The sequence below is a fragment of the Stenella coeruleoalba genome (genome assembly GCF_951394435.1).
Source record: "Stenella coeruleoalba genome assembly, chromosome: 8".
NCBI classification, from domain to species: domain Eukaryota; kingdom Metazoa; phylum Chordata; class Mammalia; order Artiodactyla; family Delphinidae; genus Stenella; species Stenella coeruleoalba.
In genome coordinates this window covers 68,444,299-68,472,200 of record NC_137154.1, presented here as the reverse complement: position 1 = coordinate 68,472,200, position 27,902 = coordinate 68,444,299, and the positions used below count along the sequence as shown (strand labels likewise).

The following is a 27,902-nucleotide window of genomic DNA, read 5'->3' as shown; positions in this document are numbered from 1 at the left end:
TGATGACTCTGAGCAAGCGTCATCGTGATGGAGGAAGAGCTGTATTAAAAATGGGACACAGACATGGCTTCACTTGGGAGGGGTGTGGGGGAGTTTTGTGATAAAGAAATCTGGCCATGAGGTTAGAGAAGACCCAGAGAGATGAAGTGCTAGTCAGGGTACCATCAAAGACTTTACCTTGCCTATTTGATGGAACCCTATTAAGGGATGGCTCCATTAGGGACAAGGTTGTCTAAGGACGGGTATAAGCTTATGAGACAGAAGCAGTCAAGAACCCAAATTCCGCAGGAACCTATGACAAACTAAGGGCCCAGGCTGTGCTTCTGAACCTGCAACACAGAAATGTATTTCTGCTAGAGCTGGACCCATGTGTTCCCTTGTACCATCAGAGGATTATTTTCAAAGAACAGGCTTTCTCTCCTCTACATATTGGGTGAGGCAAATGAACAGAGATATTTTAAGTGCTTACTGTCTACAAGGAAAACAGTTTTTCTAGTCTAAGTCAGGGGAAAAGCTAGAAAAGTGGGTGGTAGCCTCCCCCATCAAACTGGAGGTAAAGAGGAATGGTTTCAAGTGTGTAATAAGGGTGATCTTTACAATACAAATATTTGCCCGTGGGATAAGGATACAGGGACCAGATTGCATGCACATTAGAGAGTATGTAAATCAAGATGCTGCTGAGTTGAAATCATAGTCTCCCGAGAAGTGTGAAGATATGTGATAAAGCCACAAAGGATTGTGGGTTAGTTTTGTTCCCTTCATTTTCTTTCCCTTTTAACACAGGGAAGGAACATGCTGTGCAATGGGCTGTTTAACCACAGAACAGCTGAACTTTATAATGTTTCCTTTTAATTATAGCTTTCTTAACTCGGTTACAAGTGGGCTTCTGTTTCTGGAAGCTGAGGAGAGTCCAGCTCCGTAACATTGTAAGCAGTGGTGTCTTTGGAGGCACAAGAAAGTATCTGGCAGGTCCTTGTTGGCGGGGTCTGGACTTGGGAACGAAATCTTGCTCTCGACATGGTTTTTGTGAATTCATATCACGGTGGGAGGAAAAGAAATGCAGTTAAACAAGATTCGGGCAGATTTCGAAATATGGAAATGAGGAGACAATACTCTCAGGGGAAAAGGCATGCTGGAACACTATTTCTGCTGATTTAATGAGAATTCATTAGTTATGGCATTTGTAAGCTATAACTGTTAGGCCGGGAGGTGGTATTGTCTGTAACCATAAGTGTCTGTATAGGTGTCTATCCAGCTACAGTACACTGCTATGTTTCTTAAGTACTGAGAATCACTTTCCCTCTCTCTCCTCTATGTTAGCCTGGCCAGGGAAGATGTTTAGGTAAGGAGGAAGGGAAGAGACAGCAGAGAGTTTCAGTGGCCAAGGATAAACAAGCAAGAAAGCTTGAAAGTAAGAATGAAACATCTGAATATGATAAAGGAAACAATAGGTTTTTAGAGAAGGGGAAAGGTGTTGTCAGCAGGTTGAAAAAAATATGACTGTCTTAGATCAGAAAGGATTTTCAGGAGGGGGATTTTCTGGAAGGAGGACCATATCCATTCTGAGTGCAGCCAGCACCCGGGGAAAAGTTTGTAGTTTTGCCGTGAAATAAAGAGTTGACATTTTAATATGTTGGCTGGATGCGGGGATGGAAATAAAATCATGTTCTGTTTGAGCATCTGGCCCAGTAAGTTCAATTTTCAGGAGAAGCTTGACTAGATGTTACGAGATATACAGTGAAATCTGTGATGGAAGTATCTACACTAGAGGAACAACCCAGTAGGTCTTCATTAAGAGAAGTACTTGTGTACTAAAACTGAGAGGATTCTATAAAAAGAGTATAGATTTAGGAATAAAGATGGAGAAACATGAAAACGGATGCCATGTTTTTGATCATGATTCCTGGATATGGATTTGAAGCAGCCTAAAGGGACTCCTTCCAGTGAGGACTTTCACTTGTCAACTGCCTGTCTCTTCTTGGACCAGTCCTCATTTGGTCAAAGGTGCTGTGTTGCTCAGGCTGGGAATACAGTGGAAGGTCACACTGACTCTGGATGGGTCTCAGGAGGCATCAGTAATGTTAACACATGGGCTGCCTGGGGCATCTCCATCGGTCACCATTGTTTATTCCACTCACCGTGGATGGACAACAAAAGAAGCATTGGCAGAAGGAAGGAATCAGGAGGAAAAGACCTTGACCTTAAGGGTTAACATTGAAGCTAAGATAAACACAAATGAAAATGTACACTAGCACTAATAATTCTGGCATGGAATTCATGCAAGTAAGGTTACATGTAGCACCACTAGGCATGCTTACCTATACACACCATACACACACATGCAGGGATGCTGAGGAATTGCAAAAGTGACTGGATAACTGGGGTCAGGTGGTTGGTCAGACTGAGCATCAGCAAAAGCTGTGCTTGCAAGATTTCTGACAAGAAGTGCAAACAAGGGCATCCTGGGGTGGGTGGGATGTGCTGCACGTCAGGAGGTTGCATGCGTGCATCACACAGGGAGAGAAGCAGTGCTGTCAGGCTGTAGAGGTGCTTGCAAACTGGAGCGTCAGGGGAGGAGGGAGATGAAATGGTGGCTGATGGCAGAGGGCAACTCCTCTCACATCTCGGGACAGCATGGCAGGAGCCCTGCAGCCTGTTGGCTTTCCACTGTACTCTTCCTCAAGGTATTTAAAAGAAGTCATGAGTGCACCAGGGACACATTGAGACTGAGATGCATCTTCTGTGACTGACTGAGGGTGGTTCTGAAGGAATCACCAAAGGTGACAGCACAGACAACCAGACGATGCATAGGTGTGACCCTCTGTTTCACAAAGAAAGAAGACACCGCATTGGATAATAACTTAATGACCTGAAAATGACTGAGAAGATACAGAAGCGGAGACATCTTTAATGGATCAGAAGAGGGTCCATTTCAAATGCGTTAAGTGGAAAGGAAGACGGAGTTGAAAGCTTGGGAATGAGGATGGTCATGTACAGGGATGGTGTGATTAATGCCCATTAAGTAAAACACAGATGTTCTACTGGCATTCCATAAAACGAAATAGGCAGAAAACAAGTCCTTTCTTTTGGGGAGTTCAGAGGACCCTCTACTGAAGTTTGATTGGGGGCCATGGGGCGTTCTTTTTCTGTGCTTCATTGAAACAGATGTGGAATGTTCTAAATGCTTTCCCCAGACCCAGCCATTCCTGGGAAGAGAGGCAGGTTCCTACCCATCCTATCCAAGCAGTGACATGTGGAAGGAAATGATTCCCCCAGACCAGCTCTCTAGATTCGCTGCCTTCCACGGAGAACCGTGGGAAGTCAGCTCCAGCTCGACGCAGTGTCAGATCCAGGGCTGACGCACTCTCTCTCCCCTCGTTTTGTTTCCTGGCCCTCAGCACTTATTTCCTCTCCACTGCCTCTCGCTGCCTGGTTGTGGAGGGCAGTGGTGCTGTTTTGCCCTCTCTTTTTGTAGCCTTGCGTGCTTGCTTGCTTTCTTTCAAGGAATTTAAAGGTTGGCTTCCAAGGTCTATCCTGCCTGCATCCATCTGCTTTCTGTATTCGGTTCTCACGGGAAGCTCTCCCTGGCTATATATCTAGGCTGCATTTCCTGCTCTTCCTATTGTGGACAGCAGCCAGGGACTCTCCTGGTGGGGCCTTCTGGTCTACGAATGGCACTCCTGCTGCAAAACCGAGGGGTTGGGATCTACTTGAATTTAATTTTCAATTGGAAAAGGCCCAGTTAAACCAACCTACAAAAAGATCAAAACAAAACAACAAAAAGCCCACATACCTCAAAACCAAAGAACAAAAAATTTTTTTAAGAAATCAAAACAACCTCCCACCCCTGCCCCAAATCCAAACCCATCAAACCTCAAACAAAGGAGTCACTGGATACGAGTAATGCAATAGCTGTTAGAGGCATGTATGAAATTTGTGGGCTGCACTTCAGCCTGTCACAGGCAGTTATGAAAGATGTAATTTAATTTGCTTAAAAAAAAAAAACCCGTAAAAGGCAGATTGGATAGCTGTATTTTAGCAAATGTGTTTGCACTAAGGGTACCTTCTGTTGAACAGTTCTGCCCACAAGCTGTCTGTAGAATATAGAACATCTCTCGAGCATGCTTGCCACCTTGAAGCAGGGCAGTCGGGAGCAGAAAAAAAAAAAAGAACAGAATGCAGAAAAAGGTGAAGAAAAAGAGAGAAATGAAGGACAGCAAGTCCAGTACCATCAATACATTTAGAAATGAGATTAGCCAAGTGCGACAATAGAATTTAAATGACACACAGAAAGACATTAAGATTGCAGTAAATAACGTACTATGGAAAATCCAGCCAGAGAGCACTTTCTGTTCAGCTTAGCTACAGAGTCAGAATGAAAGCACAGGTCGATTATTCATTTTACTGGCTCTTTTGCATTCCAGCACTATATATCTTTTAATCTTAGTGCTAATCGTTGTGTTTTTTGTTTGTTTGTTTTGTTAGTTGCTCTGAACAGTCAATGATTACATTGCCCAGTACTGCTCTGGAGGAGTCGAACTTACCAACGATGTCAAACCACAGAGGGGTGTTAGCTGGCTGCACAGACACCACCCCTACAATCTCGGTGACTCTATCGCTTTCCATGACTGTAAAGTTATAAAATGGCTCATCGAAGGTCAACGGTACAGGTGAAGGAGGTGGTTTCTTAATCCATTCAATGTGGAGGCGGGCCGTGGAGGACTTCTGAGGGCGCCCATTGTCCACTGCCTTTATCTACTCGCACACGGAGAGAACAGAAAACTGTCTTAGAGCCCGGATCCTGGTGGAAGTCTCGATCTGTCACTCATATGTTGTTGGGCTGAGAGTCCTTCCTTATCACAGGGCCAGCAAGGGGAAGAAGACAATGGAGATCTGGAGAGAATGGGCTCAGGAATTGGGGAAAACAACTTGGTCATGTAGGGGGCCCACACCACATTTGCCAGAAGGTGATTTGAATCACTGCCAACCTTGCAGATGTGGAAAACTTGAAAAATAAATGGTGCACTTACAAATTTTAGTGTTTTACGGACATGAATGATAGTTACATGAGTAGCAAGAGCTAATTTGATTCCTTATACCTTTGGTGGTAGTGTTGGAAAGGGAACAAAGTGCATCACATAGACACATAGAATTGTCACATAGGATTCCAGGAGGATAATGGGAGGGAGTGTGGGAAAGGCATCAACCTTGCAAAATTCGTCTCAGAGGCCCTTCAGTTACGCTAACTCTGAAGAGGTGAAAGAGACCTCTCTTGGTGGAAACATGGGCTCCTCGAGCCAGTGGGGTAAGGAAGAGGGTGTTAATGACTCTTCTTTATGGTCTGATATAAGGACTGAGTAAAGCATGTTTCCTTGCTCAGATATGCAGGGTTAACAGCTGTGGTGTCCTGGATTTAAATGTGTGTGTTGGGTGGGGTGGGGGGGAATGAAGTTAAGTCCGACAAGCAGACATCAATGACAGAAATTTAAAAATCAAAATAAAAAATGGATTTAAAAATATTACATCAATAAAAACATTTTTAGGTGCATAGCTAATAGCTATAGCCTTTAAAAACAGTGACAACTCATAGCTCCCTAATGCTATGTTCACGGATGAACACTCTACCCCAGAAAATTCCTGTGAGATGAAGGACGCTTGAAGGTAGATGTCTTAGGTAGGGTTTCCTAGGAGCAGAGTCTGAGATAGGGATTTGTGTACAAATGGTTTCAGGAGGAAGTGTTCTCAGGAGAAAGGGAGTGAAGAAAGCAGGATGGACGGGGAAGATGCTAAGCAAGGGTGTGGTCTCAGTTGAAGTCTAACTTCAGCCTGATCCCAAAGGGAGCTCTGAATAATTGTATCAAAGTGTTGGATCCACCTGGAGGCAAGGAGGTTGGACTTTTATATCTGGTGTCAGTTAGTAGTTATTGGCTGTGGGCTGCTGGGCTGGGGTAGGAGTGTGGAACCTCTTGGGCCAAAAAGTTCAGCCAAGGATGACCCTCTGGAGAAGGGGGCAGCTGTGAGCCCTTAGCAGCCAACACTCACAACAGTTGGGGGATGCCTGCACCAGCCTGATAATGGGGATCTGGACAGGGTACCAACAGTATCCACTGCAATCCATCCAGTCCTCAAAGATTCCCATTGGCAAGTCTCACACAACTGCAACAGCACATATTACATGAGAGCTGCTAATGGTAGAAACAGGGCTGTTTTTTATTATTATCGTTATTTTCTTTTCTCTGCCCACTCTTCTGGATACATTACTGAGCAGGGAAAGGAATCCAAGTCCAGACCATAGGAGTACAAAGATAAGTAAATGCACTCTGACTACCCTTTAAAATAATAAAGGATTGACCATTCACAGTGGACAAGGCTGAAGACTAAGAGAAGGATGGAAGATGGTGCTAACTCTTGACAGTTGTTGAGACCCTGGGAAGTGTCCATCACCTGTGAGGCTAAGCAGTCCCCCTTTGGGCATAGGCATTACAAGTCTAAAGTGGTTAGGGGTGGGGAGTGCAGGCTGGCACCTTAGATATGGGAGTTTAAGCCTCTATTTGAGATGGTGCTCTTGTTTGGTTTAATTTTTAAGTTTCTAACAATGAAAAATTTAGTCAGTTTTTACTTAAGTTTTTTCACTTTTAACAGAATGAGCCTAGCTATGATTGTGTCTCACAATTTATACAGCTAAATTCATGTTCTAACCCATTGTCAACAATTACAAGAGTTGTTTTCTTTGGGAGATTTTCAGGACATAATGAGTGGTGGGAAGGTTATGTCACTCTGCTATTCCCCTCCCCTCAGTTTACATCTATGCTCAGTACCTTGAAGTGATCTGGGGCCACAGGAAGTGTAATTGAGTAAATGATGGAGCAGGCTGTGTACTGGGAATGGGGAGTTTGGCTGATAGGACACAACCAAAGGAAATGGCCTCATTAAGAATATCACTGAAACAGAAAGTAGCCTTCCACTGTTGTGTGGCTGCACTTTTTACCCCAGAGATTTTTTGCTTAAAAAATATACATGACTAAGAAAATAACTTCCTCCCCCGCATTAATGTTATTGAGGTTCAAAAAAATCTTACCGTTAGAATGTCATAACTCCCTGCTGTAAATTGCTTTCTGGAAGAAACCATGCCAGTCTTAGGGTCAATGAAGAACTTTCCATCATCATTCCCATCCACGATACTGTAGGAAATTTCTGCGTTGGGGCCCTCATCTCTATCAAATGCAAAAGCCCTATAAATGGGTTCTCCCCTCTTCTTCCGGTCACGTTCTGGCAGCTTGATCTGGTAGACCTTCTCTGGGAACTGGGGCTTGTTGTCATTTTCATCCAAAACCTGAACCACCACCCAAATGGTTGACTGTTTTGGAGAAAAACCACCATCTGTCACAGTCACCTGAGTTTTGAAAGAGAAAGCATTTTACAATTAGAAAAGAGAGAAACGTTTTTCGCCACTCTTTCCCCTGCCATCTCATGAAAGGTCTATTCTGTGCCTTAGGGCATCTCAACTTCTCTTATTCCTGTAGCTCATGTCAAATGCATAACTCTTCATAGTTCATCCATAAAAGCAGGGAAGGCCCTAAATCCAGTCATGGAAATCATTGCTGAAAGGGCAGGAAGGAGGCAAGGCTCTTATTGTGGTGTGGAGTGGAGAGGGAGAAGAAATAGGATTGACTTTATGAAATGTGTCAGGTTATATAGCTGTAGTAGACTTAAAATATGCTCCCCTCAACAGACACAAAAAACAATATAACCTTTATTATATGTTAACCCATGGGTATTTCATCTAATTCTTGGGAACTGCTATCAGCATTCGAATTCCTTCAGTATTCATGTTCCTTTCTTTCTTTTCCATCTTCCTGTAAAATTTGTGATTTTTACATTGTCACCAAACAAAAGGAAAACTCTGATGTATACTTCACAATTCTGATGGCTGGTTGTAAGCACCTTTGACAGTTAAAATATGTTTTTAACAGTCACAAAATAATTTTTTTCCTCTGTGGGAAGTCGGGGGGATGGCCAACCCCTTTCCATATCTGAGATGCTATTCTTATGCGTGTCTGTGAAAATTGACAGATGAGAGAAAAGAAGAATATGTAGATAAGGAATTTGCATGGCAGATGTAAAATGTCTTTGAGTCTTAGTGTGAATAATCTTCTTCTTGGTCATAGTGATGATAATTATTATCATATTAATACTTAATATGCAGATGGGGCCATATAAGCACTCTTCCATGTACTATCTCATTCATTTTCCAAAAACACTCTCCTCAGTAAGTGGGGCAGTTTTGTTTACTCGCATTTTGCAGGTGAGAAAACAGAGGCTTGAGGTCTCATTATTATGAAGCCTAAAGTCAGGTATTGAACTTTTGGCAATTCTTGATATTGTGTTTAACCACAAAACCTAGAGGAACCTCTACTCAATCTTTAAATCATTACCTTGAATAAGACAGCTTATTACCTCAAAATACATACTTGGAGGCTGGAAGGAACATAAAGATGCACTCAGCATCAATAGGAGAAAAACAACAGTAAATTACAGCCTCTGGTCATCCAGTTTTCCACCTAATGAAGCAACCTGACAGGAAAAATGAGGGGAAAAAAAGGCCCAAAATGTGGAAAAACAAATTTATGGCTTTTTACAAAATGGAACTGCAATCTAGTTAGGTTTCTTTTACAAGCAGCTTAGGAGAATGGATTTAATAGACTTCAGATGAATTTTCGTAGGAGTTCTTGCTTTCTTTTAAAAATCCATCACCCTGATACCAAAACCAGACAAAGATACTACAAAAAAATAAAATTACAGACCAATCTCACTGATGAATATAGATGCAAAAATGCTCAACAAAATACTAGCAAACAGAATCCAACAACACATTAAAGGATCATACACCATGATCAAGTGGGATTTATCCCAGGGATGCAAGGATTCTTCAATATATGCAAATCAATCAGTGTGCTACACCATATTAACAAATTGAAGAATAAAACCCATATGATCATCTCAATAGATGCAGAAAAAGCTTTTGACAAAATTCAACACACATTTATGATAAAAACTCTCCAGAAAGTGGGCGTAGAGGGAACCTACCTCAACATAATAAAGGCCATATACGACAAACTCAAAGCAAACATCATTCTCAATGGTGAAAAACTGAAAGCATTGCCTCTAAGATCAGGAACAAGACAAGGATGTCCACTCTCGCCACTATTATTCAACATAGTTTTGGAAGTCTTAACCATGGCAATCAGAGAAGAAAAAGAAATAAAAGGAACACAAATTGGAAAAGAAGAAGTAAAACTGTCACTGTTTGCAGATGACCTGATACTATACATAGAGAATCCTAAAGATGCCACCAGAAAACTACTAGAGGTAATCAATGAATTTGGTAAAGCTGCAGGATACAAAATTAATGCACAGAAATCTCTTGCATTCCTATACACTAACGACAAAAGATCAGAAAAAGAAATTAAGGAAACAATCTCATTCACCACTTCAACAAAAAGAATTAAATACCTAGGAATAAACCTACCTAAGGAGGTAAAAGACCTGTACTCAGAAAACTATAAGACACTGATGAAAGAAATCAAAGATGACACAAACAGATGGAGAGATAAACCATGTTCTTGGATTAGAAGAATCAATATTGTGAAAATGACTACACCACCCAAAGCAATCTACAGATTCAGTGCAATCCTTATCAAATTACCAATGGCATTTTTTACAGAACTAGAACAAAAAGTCTTAAAATGTGTATGGAGACACAAAAGACCCCGAATAGCCACAACAATCTTGAAGGAAAAAAAAACAGAGCTGGAGGAATCAGATTCCCTGACTTTAGACTATACTACAAAGCTACAGTAATCAAGACAATATGATACTGGCACAAAAAAACAGAAATATAGATCAATGGAACAGGAGAGAAAGCCCAGAGATAAACCCACACACCTATGGTGAACTAATCTATGACAAAGGAGGCAAGGATACACAGTGGAGAGAAGACAGTCTCTTCAATAAGTAGTGCTGGGAAAACTGGACAGCTACATGTAAAAGAATGAAATTAGAACACTCCCTAACACCATATACAAAAATAACCTCAAAATGGATTAAAGACTAAATGTAAGACTGGACACTATAGAACTCTTAGAGGAAAACATAGGAAGAACACTCTTTGACATAAATCACAGCAAGACCTTTTTTGACCCACCTCCTATAGTAATGGAAATAAAAACAAAAATAAACAAATGGGACCTAATGAAACTTAAAAGCTTTTGCACAGCAAAGGAAACTATAAATGAGATGTAAAGACAACCCTCAGAATGGGAGAAAATATTTGCAGACAAATCAACGGACAAAGGATTAATCTCCAAAATATATAAACAGCTCATGCAGCTCAATATTAAAAAACAAACAACCCAATCAAAAAATGGGCAGAAGACCTAAATAGACATTTCTCCAAAGAAGACATACAGATGGCCAAGAAGCACATGAAAAGCTGCTCAACATCACTAATTATTAGAGAAATGCAAATCAAAACTACCATGAGGTATCACCTCACACGGGTTAGAATGGGCATCATAAGAAAATCTACAAACAACAAATGCTGGAGAGGGTGTGGAGAAAGGGAGCCCTCTTGCACTGTTGGTGGGAATGTAAATTGATACAGCCACTATGGAGAACAGTATGGAGGTTCCTTAAAAAACTAAAAATAGAATTATCATATGAACAAGCAATCCCACTACTGGGCATATACCCTGAGAAAACCATAGCTCAAAAAGACACATGCGTGCTTCCCTGGTGGCACAGTGGTTGAGAGTCTGCCTGCTGATGCAGGGGACACGGGTTCGTGTCCCGGTCCGGTAAGATTCCACATGCCGCAGAGCGGCTGGGCCCGTGAGCCATGGTCATTGAGCCTGTGCGTCCGGAGCCTGTGCTCCGCAATGGGAGAGGCCACGACAGTGAGAGGCCTGTGTACAGAAAAAAAAAAAAAAAAAGACACATGCACCCCAATGTTCATTTCAGCACTATTTACAATAGCCAGGTCATGGAAGAAACCTACGTGTCCATCGACAGACAAATGGATAAAGAAGATGTGGTACATAAATAAAATGGAACATTACTCAACCATAAAAAGGAATGAAATTGGGTCATTTGTAGAGATGTGGATGGACCCAGACTGTCATACAGAGTGAAGTAAGTCAGAAAGAGAAAAAAAAATATCGTATATTAACGCATATATGTGGAATCTAGAAAAATGGTACAGATGAACCGGTTTTCAGGGCAGAAATAGAGACACAGATGTAGAGAACAAACGCATGGACACCAAGGGGGGAAAGTGTGTGTGTGGGGGGGGATGAACTGGGCGATTGGGATTGACATATATACACTAATATGTATGAAATAGATAACTAATAAGAACCTTCTGTGTAAAAAAAAGAAAAATCCATCCAGTTTCCTTCCAAGGTTATTTTCCCAATTGGTTTGTTATGTTTTACAAAAGAAACACGTCAGGCCATTAGGTGCCAAGGCTGGATTTTGACTCTTGAGCTAATTCTTGGACATGGTAATTTCTGGAGAGGCATGTTTTACTGCTGCTGCTGAACTAAAACGTTATACTCCCAGGTGAGCTGTGTTGACCAAAACATGTTGATTTCTTGGCCGCTCAACTCCTCTGCCTCTCTTTACTGCTTGAACGGCTCCTTTTCCAAATCCAGACAATTCTCGCTGTCTTTACCGTGCACAAAATCACCTCCTCATTGCTTGTCAACAAACTGCCTGCAGTGGGCTCCGAGGTGGAGCTCTGGGGCTGCCTCAGGGCCAGGTGGCTGCCAAGGAACAGAGAGGCCCTCCTGGCTGCAGTTCACTGCTCACCTGAGGATTGTGCTGCTATAAAGATGTTTCCTTTCAGGGTTGACCTGGATTTAAAAACCCAGGTCCTCGAGGTATCTGCTTATAGGCAGGGAAGGGTGGCAGCTGCAGAGGCTCATGAAGCAGCCTCCACGCATGAGATGGGAAGCAGGCACACCTACATCACCGCCTCACCCTGGGTACCAGCTCTCATGCTCCCTCAGGCCACGTGGGCATCCTTCACGTGCTCCAACACAGTGTCTTCCACCTCAGGGCATTTGCACATGCCGTCCTCTCCCCCTCCCTTCACTGGATCTTGCCTACTCATCCTTTGGATCTAGCTGAAATGCCATTTCCTCAGAGACGCCTCCTTGACCTCACAGACCAAGCGCCGGCCCCCCACTCTCTCCACCTCCTGAATTATGTACTCTTAATTCACCCTATAGTTTTCTTTTGCAACACTTACGGTTGTGGAAATTAATTAAATACATTCTCCACCAAGCTGATAGGCTGCATAAGGGCAAAAACAGATTTTGCCTTTTTGTTCACTGCTCTCACCTTTGTGTCAAGCCGTGCTCCATGTTTACTTATTTAATAAATTAGACTCTAACTCAGGTACTATTTGGACAAGATCGTTAGCCAAAGCTGTCTCACCTTGTAAAGCCTTCGTAGATCATTCAAGGCCCTTTATGAAGTCACCGCAAGCTGCCTCTCCACCCATAACGCCTCCATTTCCTTATCCAAGGCTTTAACTACCACCTGTTTGCTGATCATTCCCCGATATGCACTCTTGTGTCTAAACCACGTTCCCTACCTCCAAGCCAATGCGTTCAACTATTTCCCAGGAATCTTCTCTGTGGACCTCTCACATGCACCCCAACCCCCCAAAAGTCACAGACAAATCATTATCCTCAAACCTCCTCCTTCTTCCACTTGTGTCGTCTCAGTGATGACCACCCCCCCACATTCACTCACACACTGGTCTGCACCAGAATCCTGGACATCCATCTAGTGTCCCTGTTCTAACTATCCACATCCAAGCAAATGTGAAGGCCAGCAGGCATCTCTCACGTGCACCCCTCACGCCAATCTCTTCTGCCATACTGCCCTGGGACAGGCCTCATTTGCATCTTGCTTGGACTCCCACAGGGGCCTCCTGGTCTCCCTGCCTCTAGCCTTCACCTTTGTTGTAAGGCGTTATTTCTTCCTCAAAAATCTGATCATGTCACTGACCTGCACAGCATTTTTTCAGGGGCTCCTTGAGGCTGAGGATCTGGCCTGCCTTGATTCTCAACATGTGCCACCTGCCCCTTTCCACCCTCCATGCTCAGCTACACGGTGAGCCTGGGGGGTCCTGAGTATGCCATGCTCTTACACCTCCATTCCTCTGCATAACTGTTTGTTTACATAGAAGGCTTTGTTTTGGGAATACGCCTGACTCATTCCAGAAGCTTGAATTCAAACACTCCTTCTGCGAAGCCATTCCTGCTTCCTGCAGACTGCTGTGGACGCCCTCACCTTGTTCCCACTCCACTATGTGCATAGTTCCAGGATGCTAATTATCATCTTACAATTTATGTGTCTGTTTGCTTGTTGGTCTGTGCTCAATCCTTCCAGACCATGAGCAACTTGAGGTCAGGGACCATCTCATTCCTTGCTCTGTTCTGACACCTGGGACAGTTCTAAGTGCCAAATACATGTTGTTGAGTGAAACTGAGAATTAATCTACCCCAAACTCTTCCCTATGATAATAAATGGAGAGAACATTCAGACAGTGAAGGGTCTCTGCTTCTTTACCTGTAGGAAATGAAGAGACTGATAACGTAAGATCTCCCAAGTGCTTTATGATTCTCTGAATGGGGTTCAGGTAGAGGTAGGCACAATTTTAACTGTGCACTCTGGGGTTCATACCCATCTTGCGTCACTGAGGCCATTGCCGATCCCATGATTACTCATAACGATTTCTAGCTACTTCCAAAACTGTGCTTGACACTGTGGACACTTGTCTACAGTTTACTCAAATGATCTATTTGTGTGTTGGCTCCTTCAGGACACTGTGAGCCACTCGAAGGTAGGAACCTTGTTTTCTTCATCTCTTTCCTGGAAACTAGTGTACTGTTGATAAACATCTGCTGAACTGAACTAACTCAAAGTCTTAAGGTCTGTTATCACTCCTCTAGACCCACTCATGTCTCCAGCCATGTTGGTACCTGGAATATTAATTGTTGACAATTCCGTCAGCTCCTCAGACTTCACATTTCATGCTGCCCTAGACCTCAGCCCATCACGTGGAATTAGCCTATATGGAAGGAGGAATAGCACTGGAGACCTAAGCCAAACTGAGATGAATCCCCATTATCTCCTCCTCTGTATCATTTTTCATTAATGATGTAAGGAATTAGCCATTGTTTAGAAACTATCCATGTGTCCTCTCACTCTGCCACCCTAACCTAGATTTTCTGTTCTCATCATTGATCAATAGTCAGTGGCTTGGCAATTAATCAAAGTTCTGAAAGATTAATTTCTTTAGTTATTTACAGCTAACAAAAGGAACCAGAAATAACACAGTACCCCTGAAAGGACAGCACAGCCCGTTTCAATTTTCTATGATACCCTTGTGGTCTGTGAATACCAGGCAGAGCCAGAAGGCACTCAGCATGGCCCAATGCATTATGATGACAAAATTACAAAGAGGAACCTGTTGTTAAGTCTATCCGTGGAAGATGCAAGAGCTTTATAGGACCAAAAATGCGTGAACGTTGAGAATTCTGGAGTTATGGCAGCTGTTGGAAGGCCATGTTTCTCAATCATTGAAACTGCCTGATGTATTTATTTTAGTTTTACCTCTCCATGTAGTAGAATATAAGTACATAAGCTGCCTGAGAGCCGAGACCTTGTGTTTCGTCCACTGCCTTGTCCCCAGTGATTACAAGAGTGTCTGAGAATATATTCAATATTTCTAAGATGAAGAGTTCAATTCTGTCATTCTCTTCAGCCCTTAATTTACCAAAAATGGCTATTTCCAGGCCACTAACCACTGGACTGCCAGGGAATTCCCCCATATTTAAAATGATAAACCTCTCTTCAGGAATTACATATCTCCCCCCCTGCTCCACTTTATATTTGCCTTTGACACTTTATATCATCTGATATATTATATACACTTCACATATAAGCTTGTTTATTGCATGTCTCCCTCTTTAAGAATATGAGCTCTGTATATGCATGGATTTTCATCTCTTTTGTTCACAGATATTTCCTGAGCATCTACAACAGTGGATGTAATAAGCATTCAATAAATATTTGTTAAATGAATTAATAAAATATTCATCCAGTGCCTTCTTGGTACAAAACTCTTTTCTAGGCAAATTGGGACATTAACCAACCAACCAACCAACCAACCAGCGAGCATGGATTCCTATCAAATTCACCCCTCCCCCATGCCCCAAATCCTCTGCAGTGTTCCCGACCTGCAATCATCTGGCCTTAATTTAGATATTTTCAATAAGAAGAACTAATCCCTTATGAAGCAGTCCACTTGTTGTTTGATAGGTTCAATCTTCCCAAAGTTCTTCTTCTTATTGAACCTGTTTCTATCTACCTATTCTTAGCCTAGAGTGACTGTAGCTTCCTATAGACTACTTTTACTCTTGGTAACTCTACAGAAAAACTCAAATTCCTCTCCCACATTGTCCCAGGTATCTACTGCTGAGTAACCCCAAATTAGGTGGCTTAAGATAACCATAATCTTTTTATTAACTCTCCTTGTTCTAGGGGTTGAATGGAGCAGTTCTTGTGTGGAATCTTTCATGCAATTCAAGTCCTAGGTATCTGGGCCTGTGGTCATCAAACAAGTCTTTTGGTTGATGGTGGCCACTGGCTGGGACCTCAGCTGGGGCTGAGGTCAACGGGCCCAATATCTACAAGTAGCCTCTTTGTGTGGCCTGTGCTTCCTCACAGCATGGTGGCTGGGTTCTGAGCAAAAGCCCTAAAGGACAGGAAGTGGCAGGTGCCAGTTTCTTAAGGCTTGAACCAGACACTGGCACAGCAGCGCTTGATCCATATTCTGTTGGCCAGCAGTCCCCGAGTCCAGATGCAAGAGGTGGGGTCATAAACCCCACCTCTAGATGAGAAGAGGGTCAAGTAATTTGGGAGCTATATTTTAAAACTATCATACTCATAAATCCTTAAGGATATTTGAGAATCCACACCCCAGACTGAAAAAATTCTAATTCATGTAATGTTCTCTCAGGTCATTCATTATGTATAATGAATTGCTATTCATTATACTGGTTGCCTCTGTCAGGATGGTTTCTTATATACCAGCTTCCTTCTTAAAATACGATGGCCAGGACAAAACAATGGCATATCAACCTTGCTCAGACTTGTGTAAATTGCTGTAGTCTTAGAGACAATCTCAAGTCCATTTATTCAGCTCATGACTCTACTTATATTGAGTGGCAGTCCTGTCACACAGCTCTGTGACATGATTGAATTAAACCATTTAGGTCTTTTTCTTATGAGAAGCACTAAACTATAAGTGTGTGGTTTCCTTCTGAAGGCCAAAGTACAGGATTTTACATTCATTCCTATTCAATTTCATCTTACTGGAGGTTTTGGCTCCCTATCCTAGGTTACTGGGATAATCCTAACGATGACAGGAAGCAGGTATCAAAAGCTTACTAGGGGGCTTCCCTGGTGGCGCAGTGGTTGGGAGTCTGCCTGCCGATGCACGGGACGCAGGTTCGTGCCCCGGTCCGGGAAGATCCCACATGCCGCGGAGCGGCTGGGCCCGTGAGCCATGGCCACTGAGCCTGCGCGTCCGGAGGAGCCTGTGCTCCGTAACAGGAGAGGCCGCGGCAGTGAGAGGCCCGCGTACTGCAAAAAAAAAAAAAGCTTACTAGGCATCGAGGACTCACCGTGAGAGGCACAGCCCAAGCTCCTTCAATTGTTCCTTTTGTTGTTCAAACAATCTCATGAGATAGGTACTACTATTACAAGCCATTTGATAGACAAAGCAACTCAATTTATGGACTTGTCCAAGGTCACACTGCTCATCGTGGCAAGGCCTTGTTTTATTCCTAGCTGCTTGATTTTAAACCACGGATCAGCACACTACAGGCCAAATCTATCTGGACACTTGTTGTTGTAAATAAAGTTTTATTGGGTTGCAGCCACACCCATTCATACCATCTATGAACATGTTATCTATGACTGTTTTCCTGCTTTAAAGGTGTAGTTGAGTACTTGAAGTAGAGATTGTATGGGCCACAGAGCCTAAAATATTTGTTATTTGGTTCTTTACAGAAAAGTTTGCCACGATCTCTCTTCTAAACCTTGTGTTCCGCTGCCTCTTTGGTTACACGGATATCACTGACTGCATGTCTGCTTTGCTCAGTCCTCTGTGTGATCGTTTACATTAGCACGATTTTTCACAGGAACCCTGGAGACACTGCCATTTCTATTCTACAGCTGGAGACAATAAGACCCAGAAGCGATGTAACTTTTGCAAGTCCATTCAGCCAGTAAGTGACGGGACGTGGGTTTGCACCCCAGTCAGCTTGGCGTCCCAGCTCCTGCTCTTTTCCCTATCCTGAGCAGCCCGTCCTGTGTAGAAGCATCTGTTAACCATCTGTTTAAAATTCCCTCCCCAAGTGTGGCTTTGGATCAGTATCAAGCTCGTAGCTGTGCTTCTAGAGTCAAGCTTTTCCCTCCTTTGATAATTGGGATCATCTTCGTCTCCTGCCTTGTGGCACCCTTCCTGTTCTCAATTGCTGAAAGACTGCCACCAGGTCATGGGTCGTGGCTACAACTTCTTTCAGCTTTCCAAGACTTATTTCGTGCAGCTGCACCTTCTCTTACTATTTTGTTACACGTCTACACCTTCAGCTCCCTCTTACAGAATTCGCCACGCCCCTCGCCCTGATAAAGGCAGTGGGAGGAGGGAGGGTGAAACTGAGTGGTCCCCAGTGGCCACTTCTGTTATCTCTTACTCATCAGGCAATTAGTGTTTACTCTGTGCACTTACTCTTCTAAGTCCTTAATAAATATTAACTCATTTATCCTTATATCAGTCCCAGGGGGAAGGTGGGATAATTATCCCCACACGGCAGATCAGAAAGAGGTTTAGTGGGACTTCCCTGGAGGTCCAGTAGTTAAGACTTCGCCTTCCAATGCAGGGGGTGCGGGTTCGATCCCTGGTCGGGAAGCTAAGATCCCACATGCCTCGCAGCCAAAATGACAAAATATAAAACAGAAGCAACATTGTAACAAATTCAATAAAGACTTTAAAAATGGTCCACATCAAAGAAAAAGAAAAAAAAAAGAGGCTTAGGAAGTAAAGTGGATTCAACCTGGGCCAGGGTCTGTGCCCCTAACCACCACCCCATGCTCTCTCTCATCTAAATGCTCGTCCCAACCCCTTCCTGTGAACACGGTTGGAACATGCCCTTTCATTGGCCTCGGCACCATCGTTTCAGCTTTGAGCAAAGCTGGCAAGTCTATGGCACGTGGGCCCTGGCAGCTCCAATCTGGCAGCTGTACCCTGAGGCCACAGTAGGCATCAACAGTTCACTCTTTACACCGCAGGTGGGATGTGGCCTCACACATCTAGGATGAAATCATCCAGAGTGCTGTTACTACCGACCCATCTGCCACGGTCTAGGCTGAACACGCCCCAAATCCCAAATATCTCAGCCTCCCGACTTGGCTGCCACATACCTTCTGCCCATCTGGCAATACCCTTTCTTCTTCCGAAGTACTCTGTGCCCTTTTTCTGAGTCTCCTGATTGGTCTGAGCTATTTCAGCACCTGATACTTTTCTAAAGCAGAAGACAAAGCTTAAAGGAGAGTTATTTTTACCTCCCCCCCCCCCGTTTCATTATCAAAAGTCTAAAGACCTGGCTAATAGATTCTGTGCAAGGAAGAACTCTAAAGATAAAGCCAATTAAACTAAGGCAGAGTTTCCAACCACATGAGGCAAGTCAGTGTCAGATGTGCTGCAATATTTGATCCTCCTAACTCTTGAGTAGATGCCTGTGACCTCTTACAGCTGGATCTCTAACTGGGGCTGGCCTTTCCCTTTACCTAAAGGTATCATACAAATGTTATCATCTTCTATGTGCACCATAAAGGGAAAATGGTTAGGAAGCCCTGTAATAAATTACAAATAATGTCACCCTTCTCTTGGATCTGATTATATTCTAACACAATATGCCTGGAGGTCACTGGATTCAAAGGACACTCTCTCCATGGGTAAGATTTTAGATTCTGGTGCCGCTGACAGTTAATTCTGGTGAGGTTGCCTATCTACTTTCACCAAGGACCAGTTGTGGATAGCACAGTTTTTACCACTTACCTGTGCTTGGGTGTCTCCATTTATGGTCACCACACAGGTAGGCAAATGGATGAAAGGACCACTGTTGAGTATTTTCTTATCCCTGCCATGTCGCCATATGTATTGCAGAACCTCAGGGTAGGAGAAAGTCTCTTTCCTGACCTCTATTATATTCAGGAAAGCACAGTCACTAGACGTTAAGAGAATTCAAGAGTACGTGGAGTTTAGACCCCATTCTGCCTCAATCTGCTCACTTTACAGATGAGGAAATGGGTGTAGACCAATGAGCTTCTTAACCCAACATCATATTACTGGCAATAACCTCAATCTTTCCAAGAGATTAGTTCCACAATTTCAAGCTGCCCTTTGAGTTTCAAATGAGGCTACATTCATAAATTCCCAGAAATAAATATCTGTGTGATTTCAATATGGCAGAGGCTTTAATTTAGGTATTTTTCAAAATGCTAGACTCTTGAAACAATAAAAGAAATGTGTTTAGAGTAGATGTTATGTTTACTTTTCATGTTTACTTTTTATCTTCAAAATGTTTCCCAAACATTAAATCTTTAATCCACCCAAGATAGCAGAGGAGAGGTTGAAAACAACTTTATCTCCTCCTCACAAGTGAAGCAACAGAGAATGACCTTCTCAAATAATAATCAGGGGCTGATACCAAGGCAGGGGGTGGAATTCAGGCCTGTGTGCCTATGGGTTCAGACTCCTGCATTGCTGGGAAGACAAGTGCTTCCTGCCATTTCTAGAAAGGAAACTATGAGCAAACAGTAAATTAGAGGGTAGGTTTCAAAGGAGGAGCCACTCTTTTTTTTGCGGTACGTGGGCCTCTCCCTGTTGTGGCCTCTCCCGTTGCGGAGCACAGGCTCCGGACGCGCAGGCTCAGTGGCCATGGCTCACAGGCCCAGCCGCTCCGCGGCATGTGGGATCCTCCTGGACCGGGGCACGAACCCGTGTCCCCTGCATCGGCAGGCGGACTCTCAACCACTGTGCCACCAGGGAAGCCCTAGGAGCCACTCTTGAAGATAAACTTTCTGAAACCCCCAGTATCACTCATATTTTCCATGGAGGAGGAAAAGAAATAAAAAACCAGCCATAAACTATCTGCCTTAAATTTATTACATGTAATTCCTCTTATTTGACCTATAATTTGGCATTAAGAAACTATGTGGGGATGGGAAGGTATCCTGGTCCCTTCCCACCCTGCATTCCCCATCCCATGTTGCTATCTATTAGGTACAGTTGAGGGACATATTCTCAGGTATTTCGGGAGATGTATATTTACTAGGTTGAATACATTTAGAGAACGGTTTGTTTTATAAGGGAAGAGTCTCTATCTGAAATTTTTAAAAAGGAAGGGATGAGGAATGAAAGGAAAGAAAGGAGGGAGGGGAGGAAGAGATGAGAGGAAGGAAAAGAAAAGGAGAAAAGGAGGAAGAAAACATTAAAGTATGTGGTGAAGTAGGGAAGGAAAGAAGGGGAGGAAGGAAATAAGGAAGGCAGGTAGGTAGGTAAGATTTAAGAAGAGGTGAATCTGGATGGAATAGAGCAGTTTTCTGAAGAGAATAGGAGAAAGCCATTGACAAAGTCATGGAAACGAGAAAATTCATTCACTTGGATAAAGAAGATACAGTGTATATATACAAAATGGAATATTACTCAGCCACAAAAAAGAATGAAATGTTGCCATTTGCAGCAACATGGATGGACCTAGAGATTATCACACTAAGTGAAGTTAGTCAAAGACAAATATCATATGATATCACTTATATGTGGAATCTAAAAAAATAATACAATGAATTTATTCACAAAACAGAAACAGACTCATAGACATAGAAAACAAACTTATGGTTACCAAAGGGGAAAGGAAGGGTGAAAGAGATAAATTAGGAGTATGGGATTAACAGATACACATGACTATATGTAAAATAGATAAGCAACAAGGATTTACTGTATAACACAGGGAACTATCTTCAATATCTTGTAACAACCTATAATGGAAAAGAATCTGAAAAAAATATAAATATATAACTGAATCACTTTGCTGTATACCTGAAACTAACACAATATTGTAAATCAACTACACTTCAATTGAAAAAAAATCCATTCACTAAATGCTAGGATTGCCAATCTTTGGGGAACAGATTGGAAAAATCTAATGAGAGTTTGCTCTGAACTGTCTTTCAGAAAGTTTGCTTTTCCTAAAAAGTTGTTTTTGAAAAGGTACAAACCAGAGGGGCTCCGTGACCCATGGAACCATGGAAGTTAGGTCTTCAGGCCACTGAATCATACTCCTCATTTTTGTGATCTTTCTCCTTGCCCAAAGACACCACATTACTGGGAAGCCCCAGGACAAAATCTGCTCACAGTCCATCCAGAGACAGTGCGCCTGTGGTCTGTCTTCTGCAGGGTATTGATTCCCACAAGTCTGTGAGCCACTCCCAGGGCTAGTGCAGTGCTAGCGCAGAGTTGGTGGTCAGTACGTATTTGTTGGTTAAATGCACGTTTGAACCTTGTATCTCAGGACAATGAAGGCATCTTTTCCTTGTCACGTGTAGACCCAGCAACTGCTAAATGGCAGCTTTTTAAGAAAGATCCTTGACCGATTCACTTGGGCAGTGGCTGCTAATATTACATCTTTGTCCAAATCTCTTCTTCGCACTTCAGGAAATAAAGTATTTCCCAGCCTGACATCTCTTAAAGCTTTTCTTTCCCTGCAGAGAGGTATACATCAGCTACTAATCTCATCACATTTCCATTTCCTTCCAGGCTCATCCGCTCATCATTTTCTATTCATAAAACTTGCTTGATTCTAATCTTCCCTATCAGCAGGAACTAAACACCTCCTCAAAGTTTATTTAGAAGGATGGGGATTACCACACATGTGCTAACTCCCCCTTTCAGACAGATGGGTCCAACCTGTGTGCTCACATGTGGGCCATTAAGAAAGTTCTGCCAGGAACCAAGGTGTGACATCACATCACCCCTGGGACTAAATCCCCCTGCCCTATTTCGCAATTCCCCTGACACCAAGGCCTCAGTCAATCAATACATGATTCCACGCTCCCCTCTCTGTGAAACAGAATCCACCAGGTATGAATTATAATGGGAAGTGTATATGAGTAGCTTTCCCCTCTATTTCACAGCACCGGACCTCACACCTTACGTTACTTTTATGCTGGCAGACTCTCATGCCTTAGCTCCATTGATGCTGTGATTTGGTTGTAAGCTCTAACACTCTCCAGGCACCGGATTTTTGGTCTTTCTTTCCACAGTAAGGGCTTAATGCAAAGATAAGGACACTGTTCTAACTACCAGCTCAGGAAACACAGCTTTTCTCCTCTCAGCAATTCAACCTAGGTTTGCAGGGCAACTTAGCGGGTCATTTAATACTTTGTCTACCTAAAAATATGAATTTTAAGGCTATTAATTTAAAAAATTGAGGCCCATGTATGATCGCACATATGGACTAAGGGAGGGATCATGAACTGGTGGCCAAGAGATATACTTTTATTTGGCCCATACAGTGTATTGAAAAAATTTCTGTCTCCATTGAAAACTAGAGAGATATCACATAAAAATTCAAATGCCCAGTATCTCCTGAAAAAATCACATTAACTGGCCCACCCCTCTCTATTGTGTTCCTAACTGCCGCCATGTCAGGTGTCATTCATCATCAATACTGTGCAGACATTTTTCTTGGAGTAGAGAAATATTTCTCACTATCCACATTCCTATCAAAAATGGCAGGGCTGGGCTTCCCTGGTGGCGCAGTGGTTGAGAGTCCGCCTGCCGATGCAGGGGACACCGGTTCGTGCCCCGGTCCGGGAAGATCCCACATGCCGCGGAGCGGCTGGGCCCGTGAGCCATGGCCGCTGAGCCTGCGCGTCCGGAGCCTGTGCTCCACAACGGGAGAGGCCACAACAGTGAGAGGCCCGCGTACCCCCCTCCCCCGCCAAAAAAAAGGCTATAAAAGTTAGATGGAGAAAACTGTATATTCAAAGGCAAAAATGGAATAGAGCATATTTCTTTTGGTAAGTTAAGTACATTCTCATAAGTTTAATATGCAAACACTCAGCCTGCTACATACTTGACTCATTTATGATACCCGAGTGGGCTCCGTAGACATTTGAGTGTGTAACCCTTGGTTGAAGGTCTTGGTAAAAATCTCTCCCTAATGATAGGATGTATTTATATTTTCATGTGTGGTAGAGAGAAAAACATAGCTCTTGGCAGAGTCTGTTAAGAGGAATATAGATGGACCTTCATCATCATTCCTTCTCCAGGTATTATGATTGCAGATACTATGGTTTTAGAATAATTAAAAGTTTGCAAAAAAAAAAAATTAAGGCAGCTTTGGCCACGCGATCATTTAAACAAGAAACATGAGTCATCTTGAACACTTCTCTTGCTTTCCTCCCACATCTCACCAGTCATTAATTAGGGATACTGAAGCTGTGAAATAGAAACAGGTGTCCTTCCTCAGGATGGATGCAGCCCTGCATCTGGAGGCACAGCTTGGTGACAAAGAGTGCAGGCCAGATTCATGCCCAAGGACCACCTTGGCCAGGAGTCCCTGAGCAGGGCACAACCTGTGTCACTCCAATGACAGCCCTGACGAGTTCTACCTCTGAAACGTCAATTGTAGCTCTTGGTTCTTTCTTCTCTCTTCTTGGGGTCCAGCTGTCATTATCTCCTGCCTAAACCAATGCACCTGTCATCAACCTGGTCTCCCTGCCTCTGGTCTTGCCTCTCCTGAGTCCTTTCTTTAGAAGACCAGAGAATCTTCTAAAATGAAATTCAGATGATGTCAATCTCCTGCTGAAAGCTCTTTAATGGCTCTCCATTACTTAGGAGAGATTTCCATAAAATGTGTCATGGAGAACACCAATCCTGCAAGGTGAAGAGGGTCCAGGATCCGAGAAGTTTGAAGAACACTATAGAACTTTCTTGGAGCTTCACGATGCACATAAGCAGAGTGATGGCTCGGAGAAAATCTAAGCAAAGAAGTTGCCTTAATGTTGTTTAAACCAGCATTTCCCAAGCTTATTTGACAACAGAATGCTTTTGCTGAGTGATGTTTATTATCATCCTTCATATTTGACATTTCAAGGAACATACTTTGGAAAGTGCTGAATTACAGGATAAAGTCCATACTCTTATTATTTATTTATTTTTGGCTGTGTTGGGCCTTCGTTTCTGTGTGTGGGCTTTCTCTAGTTGTGGCAAGCAGGGGCCACTCTTCATCGCAGTGCACGGGCCTCTCACTATCGTGGCCTCTCTTGTTGTGGAGCACAGGCTCCAGACGTGCAGGCTCAGTAGTTGTGGCTCATGGGCCCAGTTGCTCCGCGGCATGTGGGATCTTCCCAGACCAGGGCTTGAACCCGTGCCCCCTGCACTGGCAGGCGGATTCTTAACCACTGCGCCACCAGGGGAGCCCCATACTCTTCATATTAACCTTCAAGATTCTTCAGTGTTGATACAGCCTGTCCACTGGGCTATTCTCAACCTCTAGTTTCCACCCACTCTATACCTAAAGTTTTAATCACATAATCAGATCACTTATTCAACAAATACAGTGCTTACAATGTGCAGGGTTTTAGACATGGGGTATACAGTGGTCAGCACGATGGGCTCCCTTCCTTCCGGGACCTCAAGGTCTACCTGTTCTTCTAACATGAAGCATGTACTTCAACACCCTTGCAGCTTTCCTGGGGTTCCCACTGCATAGAATCCCCATTACTTCCCTGTTCTTGCAGTTCTTACAAAATCCTCCAAGGCTCCATGCAAATGTCTGTTCTTTTATGATGTCTTCTCAAGAGATCATGTGCAGGTAGGATTACTCCTTTTCATTTTTCACTTGATTTCATATACTAATACAATGCTGATCACACATCTAATTATTACATGTCTGTCCTCTTTAACACCATTGCATTGAACTAGCCTGTAAGCTCTCTGGGGATGAAGGCAATGCCACATCAATCACTATATGGGCAGCATCCTGCATGATGTCCCGATACATAATAAATGCTAAACTAACATCAGTTTCTTTTGTTCATAAGAGGCAGCAGGGAAAAAAGCCCTGCTTTGGTGAAGGAATTATTTATCCTGTTTTTTTTTCTTATTCTAGTGGCATGTTATCTTAATTTTGAATCATAGCAGAGATAGTTAATAAATTAGGATAAATTAGGTAGATATCCTATGGGTTAGAAACAAACATTATTCATTATCCCATTAACACAGCCATTAAGAAGCCTGTGTTCTCTTGTATTCAACACAGAACAGGTAGGGTTTGTTCTTTATACATGATAAAATAAAAATCCCCGGGGAAACATGGTTCAGGATACAGCTACTAAAAGAGAAAGATGGTTCCTCTTAGATATTTAAAGCATCTTAATTACTTTCACAAGACAAAAGGGAGCATATGCAAGTTTTAAATAAAGATCAATTCAGTAGACTTAAATAGATTCACAAAGATAAATTCAAGGGTGAATATAATGATCAATATGCACTATTTAGGAAGTATTTATCACGTATCTGAATTCAGCAAATTTGTCAGATGTGTATTTACATTCATCCAGCTTTTGCCTTCCAGGGGAATATAAGACAAACATACCCAGTCCGAGGTCTAAACTATGTCTCCTCTTCTGGGAGCCTTCAGAATTTATGCTTATTTCTATCAAACCATCTGTAAGTCTGTATTAAAACTGTCTGTGAGTTCCTTGAGGGCAGGAACTGTGTCTTTCATTTTCCCATTCTCAGTACCTAGAGCAGGATGAATGAAAGCAATGTATGGAAAAGTAAACTGCCAAAGCTATGAAAACTCAGCCATGAAAAATACTAGCAATAAAAGAATTCCATGCTGTACCCAGAAAATGAAAACAATCACAAATAAAAAATATAAAACCTATCCATCAAAGAGCCTAGAAATGTTCATATTGTAGTGAAGAATGTGAAAGAAAAAAATCACACGGATGCTCTAGTATCCCTTTTATTATAAATTCTTGAAAATATGAATGACTGTTGCAAAATCAAGAAGGCAACAATTTTCTTTTTAAGCATTTATATATTTTTTTAAAAATCCCTTCTTCCAGAGATAAGGAAAAGAAAAAAGCCAAATTATCTTTTGACCATGGAATCAAATAGATTTCACAAATCCAATAACTTAAGAAAATAAATAATCACGTGAAAAACTTAAAAAAAAATGACTAAAACTTCCACTTTGTTCCTCGTCAACACTACCTATTGAAATCCCGTTTAAAGCTTAATTCTTCACTTTTCACTCTTCAGCAGTAGAGGCAGAGGGCTAAGTAAAAACATTCTCATCATTATGCCCCAGGCAGCCCTTATCACCAGGCCTAAGTAATGAAAAACAGTGGCTGGTGAACTTTCTGCCCATGTCAAAAGCAAAATAGATTAAATGTGTTAAATCATCAAAGATAAATGAGTCACAATGCCCAGGAAGCAATTAAAAATGTATAACTCAGGGGCTTCCCTGGTGGCGTGGTGGTTGGGAGTCCGCCTGCTGATGCAGGGGACGTGGGTTCCTTCCCAGGTCTGGGAGGGTCCCGCATGCCACGGAGCAGCTGGGCCTGTGGGCCGTTGCCGCTGGGCCTGTGTGTCTGGAGCCTGTGCTCCGCAGAGGGAGAGGCCACAGCAGTGAGAGGCCCGCGTACCACAAAAATAAATAAATAAATAAAAGTAGAACTCAGTTGTGCGTCTATAAACTCTAGAAATAGTCTTTTTGCCCAGCCAAAACTATTGAAAAGGCATTTGAAACAAAAGACCTCCAAGAAGTACTCAGTTTCTCTGCTGGGTGGAGATATAATACAGTAGTTTCCACAGATGATACTTTACAATCTTGAATTTTATTCTTGGAGTGAGATTATGATGATCAGATATGACTCCCTAGGATGTACCATATTCAGACGGGCCACCGTTGTCCCCATGCTTAACAGATACACCCTCCCCATTCATTTTGTGAACCGCGGCTTGCCATTGCCAGGACAGTTCTACTTTCTCTATTTCCTCCCCAAACTTTTTCTCAGAAAATCATGTCCACAAGTACCTACGAGTGAAACCTGAGATCCCTGGTGGGCAGCGCTGGAGAAAAGTGAATAATGCATAATGAATATCTCTTTGCAAGAACTCTACTTAGCAGGGAGCTGAAACTATTTTTACTTTATGGCAAAAGCACTCTGAGAGAAATATTCCCAAACCACGTTTCAAAATGTGTGAGAGGCAGCGGAGATTGCCAAGCACTGGGTGAGATTTAACACCACTGCACACTCAGGGAAGGTTGAGGTGTTTTGCTCCAATTGTCCTGAAAAATCTCATTCCGGACGTAAACATGGAACTCTGTGAAGGTGCAAAGTTCCTTCTCCTTCTGGCTTTGTCTAAGGAGTGTTTCAGGGATCCCAATATTTGACCAACGTAAGAAAAAAGAATTCACTAAAATATATGGAAAATGTCCTAGGAAGCATTATAGTTTGACAGTAAGAGGAACTGGCTTATGAAGCTCCCAAGCAGATTGGATTTTTACTAGAATAAAAAAACTAACAGAAACAGGGCTTCCCTGGTGGTGCAGTGGTGGAGAGTTCGCCTGCCGATGCAGGGGACACGAGTTCGTGCCCCGGTCCGGGAAGATCCCACATGCCGCAGAGCGGCTGGGCCCGTGAGCCATGGCCACTGAGCCTGTGCGTCTGGAGCC

General features: G+C 42.8%; 1 protein-coding gene across 8 annotated transcripts in view; it reads right to left on the bottom strand.

Moving 5' to 3' along the window:
• Positions 1-27,902, bottom strand: part of FAT3 (FAT atypical cadherin 3) — a 697,691-nt gene that overhangs the window by 140,842 nt on the left and 528,947 nt on the right. For all 8 annotated transcript variants that reach the window (XM_079929094.1, XM_079929092.1, XM_079929095.1 and 5 more), the window contains exons 5-6: positions 7,079-7,393; positions 4,545-4,755 (exon numbers count right to left, since the gene is read on the bottom strand). In XM_079929094.1, the coding sequence (XP_079785220.1) occupies positions 4,545-4,755; positions 7,079-7,393 (526 nt within the window). The remainder of the gene's footprint in view (positions 1-4,544; positions 4,756-7,078; positions 7,394-27,902) is intronic.